The sequence below is a fragment of the Penaeus monodon genome, chromosome 27, assembly GCF_015228065.2.
Source record: "Penaeus monodon isolate SGIC_2016 chromosome 27, NSTDA_Pmon_1, whole genome shotgun sequence".
In the NCBI taxonomy this organism is placed as follows: domain Eukaryota; kingdom Metazoa; phylum Arthropoda; class Malacostraca; order Decapoda; family Penaeidae; genus Penaeus; species Penaeus monodon.
The window spans coordinates 39,524,803-39,529,087 of NC_051412.1; the positions used below are offsets into that span (position 1 = coordinate 39,524,803).

The window sequence follows — 4,285 nt, forward strand, 5'->3', positions numbered from 1 at the left end:
ATTAATAAATCTGTTTTTATTTATTTAACTTCTTGCTATGGATTCTTCAAGTTTGTCAACTGCTAAGAGAAGGGTGAGAGCACTTTAACATATTGCACATGGGTGTCAACACACTTGATTTGTCAAGTGTTTGTCCAGAGCCTTGGCGTCAGGGTTGCTTGACAATATGTTGTGTCAGCTGTGTTCTTAAGTGCAATAAACATTATGGTGATACAGTCTTTCGAAGTTAGCTTAAAGATTCTTAATTTAATAAATATGAATAAAGCCAATAGGAATGGGAAAACAGCAAGCAATGACTGACATCACTGAATTAGCACTGTTTGACTGAACGAACAGCCACTTGAGCTCAGTAGCTGGCTAACTTGGTGTTTTAAATGGCCCAGGTGCAGTAGGCTAAGAATACCAGAAGTTCAGGTTAGCACTTGAGGCTGGAGTTTAGAGTTTGACTAATATGGCTGTTTGTCTTTTAAGCAAGGACAAAGTGACAGAAGAATATACTGATTGGTCACTGCATTTATTGTAACTGTAGGCTTTTAAATCCTTTAATGGTACATGAATGTGGATATAGTACCTTTGCATTTTAAGTGATTGTTGATGAGAAAGTAATAGATTTTTATTGTAGAATATTATTTGTCATTATCTAAAAGATGACAGTCATTTAGAAGGTGCTAGACCACTGGTAAATATAGATTGCTTATTTTACCAGCCTTGATGAATTCATATAGCTAATATATTTAGGGTGCAAGTTAATTGCACTGGTAGTGATAGTGAATGATCAATAATTAGATAGATATGAATAATTTTTCTACTTCATTTAATTAGAAATGCAAACCCCTGGCTTGTCTGCCCCCCCCTTTCCCCAGCTGCAAAAAGCATGTTTTTTCCATATTTGCAATGGCAGATTTTTGTTGCTGGCATTTGAAGATCTCAATTTTGTGCATCCGAAAAAAGAAATCATTTGTCATATCTCATACATAAATAAAGCATACATAAGGTTATTTTTTTATCATACAAAACAATAATATGTATAATTTGATGTATTCATAAGTATCCATATATATCAGCAGTAAACAGATGATGTAACAAGAGGTAACACTGTGATACATAATAGTATGGTGTGTGGGAGAGGAACGTGGGAAGAGGGCAAGATCTAGGGTCTGGTTGGATGAAATATACTTTGCAGCACCAGAATTACTACCTCACATTCACTAGGTTTCATTCACAAGAAGTTAGAGGCAGGAAAACATGACTGTGTGATTGACTCAGACAGAGGAGAGCCTACACAGGGGCCTGAGTATATTGTGATATGGTAGGTGTGGCTGAAGGAAAACAGTACCAGATCTATGAGTGGACACTGTGTATGGCTTATTTATAATGAAGTCTTGGGGGAAAAGTCTTGCCAGTTTTTGACATAACAGTAAGGGTCAGTAGGTCTTGTTTGGAAATATGATTTTAACAGTTTTTGTATTAGTCAGTAGATAAAAAAAAATCAGAAGCTTATTGATTTTTTAATAGATGTGATGATTAGAATGTGATCCCATGGATCACATTCTACTATTGGTACTATTGGCCAAACATGGAAAAAAGTATTCCCAAAAAACTGAGAGATTATTGCTGTATGAAAGTAACTTAGATTGAGCAAATACATAAAGTCGTGAAGAACTACGCTTGAAATATAAAAAAGGGGTGACTTGAGGAGCAGCTGGCATAAACACACACACAAATACACATAGAGAGATGTGATTTTGTGGGTTAGGAAAAGTCAACTGGGATCACCTATGGCCATCAGGTCCCACAAGTGGTCCACCCTTAGTTAAGATTTTATTTACTGAATGATCTCTTTCAATCCTTAGGTTTCTTTATGCTGGTTTTGTCATCGAACATCAATACCCTTTTGGGGGAAGGGTCTGAGGAGACCCCAAATGTGACCATCATTACTGCAGTGTTTTTTGCACTGAACTTCCTAGCAGCTACCCAAGACATTGCAGTTGATGGCTGGGCTCTAACCATTTTATCAAGGTAATGGAGGTAGAATGAAGTATTGTAGTTTCCTCTGAATATTTGCACTAATTAGGATATTTATATATGGACAGCAGATATTCTCAGAAGTTATATTTTGGATATTGGTAGTCTGGGATCCTTCCAGAATTAAAGTAATATGTATGCCTTTTATGACTGTATTATTGATGTAGGTTCTGAAATATTTTCAGGAAGAGTGATAGAATTAAAGGTTTCCTATATCTTCCACAGAGAAAATGTTGGATGGGCATCTACGTGTAACTCGGTTGGCCAGACGGCTGGGTACTTCCTCGGCTATGTTGTGTTCCTTGCTCTAGAGTCTCGGGACTTCTGCGTCAACTACCTTGGCCAAGCTGACTCCCTTGTGACTCTGCCAGGTGACTACATAGTTTTCTGTTTTGTCTTAGGTCTTAATGTTTACTTGAGTATATATTTGGTATTTATTGTTAAAGAAGGAATAGTTTATTAAGGTAGAAGGAGGTAGAGAACTTTGTTATTGATAAAAATGATTACACATTAAAAAATATATTTAGATTTAAAAGTATTAGTATTAACCATTGTTGAAAACATTTGATTGTAGGCACTTTTTTGTAATACGTATTATTCTTTCAACAGGTTTTCTGTATTTCTGGGGCATTGTCTTTTGTGTAACAACAAGTTTGGTTTGGTTGTTAAAACATGAAAAAGATGAATCAGAGGTAAATATTATGGATTCTTACTTTGAAACACATTAGTACAGAAAAATATTTATATTTACCTAATTCTGTATTTTTTCTTTTCAAGGTTGAACTTGATGAGCCAGATTTTGGACTAATAGGCACCTACCAGGTGCTTGGTCGTATCCTTAGGATGAAAACTTTGCAGGATTTGATCCTTGTGTTACTGACTTGCAAGGTAATTGTCATCTCTTCTCTACTGAAATGATGGGTATTACTTTTTTCCCATGAAAGGCTTGTTCAACTCACATTACAACACAGTTCACTTTATTAGATACTTGTATCTAATGATATATTGCACAATGTAGTATATGTTACAGATACTACTTAGATGCCAGCATGATTTTATATTCATTTATTTTTTAATCATAAAACATCAACTTCTGCTTAAGTCCTGCTGTCAGCAAAGAGCTGAGTTAGATCATCCTGTAATAAGCATCACAACATTGAAGTCTGAAGCTAAGCCAAACATACATAGCTACATTTACTGTTCTTATTCATCTTTCTCAGATTGGATTTGCTGCTGCAGACTCCTTGACAGTCCTAAAGCTAACAGAGAATGGTGTTCCTAAGGACAGATTAGCCCTCCTGTCCATCCCCTTGACCCCAGTCCAAGTGTTTCTGCCACTCTATATCTCACGCTACACTGCAGGGCCCAAGCCCCTCACTCCCTTTATTCGTAGTTATCCTGTCAGGTAAACAGGATTTTGAAATGTTATTTACGTATTGCCTTTTTCCTTCCATTAACTTTATTTATGAATGTTTTTTATTCTTCTTCCAGGTGATTTTTGCCTATGATTTGGTAATGCTTAATCATATTGTATGATAATTTACATGACTGACTTTTTTTTATATATATACATTTCCATAAGATTTTTTTTTTCCCACTTAGTTGAAATGTGCATCTAAGAAATATAAAACTTATTGCAGTTTTAGATCAAGACATAATGCTGATAATGTTATTTTATAGAATAATAGGCTGACTTTATGTCCACTATATCTGAAATTATTTTGCAGACTTCTCTTTGGCCTTGTTTTTGCTGGGCTGGTTTGGGCAACGCCTTGGTTCAAGGATGAGAATGGTGTCTACCCTGCCCACTTCTATGTCATCATTATAATAGTATACCTCATTCATCAGGTAAGGGAGTGTAAGATTATGCAATAGTTAATTGATTTTCTTCTTAGAGGACCTACAAGTGTCATTTTGTATCATGGATGGAACTGAACTAGTTTTTGTCCGGTGAATTTTGTTTTTCACACATACATTTTTTGTAAGTCTGTGTCAAGTTTTGACAACTGCATATAAAGCAAAATTGTTGTGTGAATAACTATATGTGCAGTATTTTTTTTTTTATACTTTCTCTCATTGAATTTTTCCTCTTAAATGTCTTGATTTAAAGTGAATATTTGATAGAATACAACTCATTTGAGCCTACCTTTCATGTCCGAGAATCAAAGAAACATCACAAGAGGTCAAACTTCCCTTAGGAATAGTAGATCCTGATTGGTCAGTTTCAGGCAAATGGTTGTGATTGGGACTTTTAGCGGGT

At 35.4% G+C, this 4,285-nt stretch overlaps 1 protein-coding gene across 1 annotated transcript in view; it reads left to right on the forward strand.

Moving 5' to 3' along the window:
• Nucleotides 1–4,285, forward strand: part of LOC119590857 (acetyl-coenzyme A transporter 1-like) — a gene marked incomplete at its 5' end in the record, with an annotated part of 10,604 nt that overhangs the window by 4,092 nt on the left and 2,227 nt on the right. Inside the window, 6 exon segments of the mRNA XM_037939616.1 lie at nucleotides 1,854–2,019; nucleotides 2,251–2,396; nucleotides 2,635–2,717; nucleotides 2,803–2,913; nucleotides 3,246–3,430; nucleotides 3,753–3,873. Coding sequence (XP_037795544.1) covers nucleotides 1,854–2,019; nucleotides 2,251–2,396; nucleotides 2,635–2,717; nucleotides 2,803–2,913; nucleotides 3,246–3,430; nucleotides 3,753–3,873 — 812 coding nt within the window.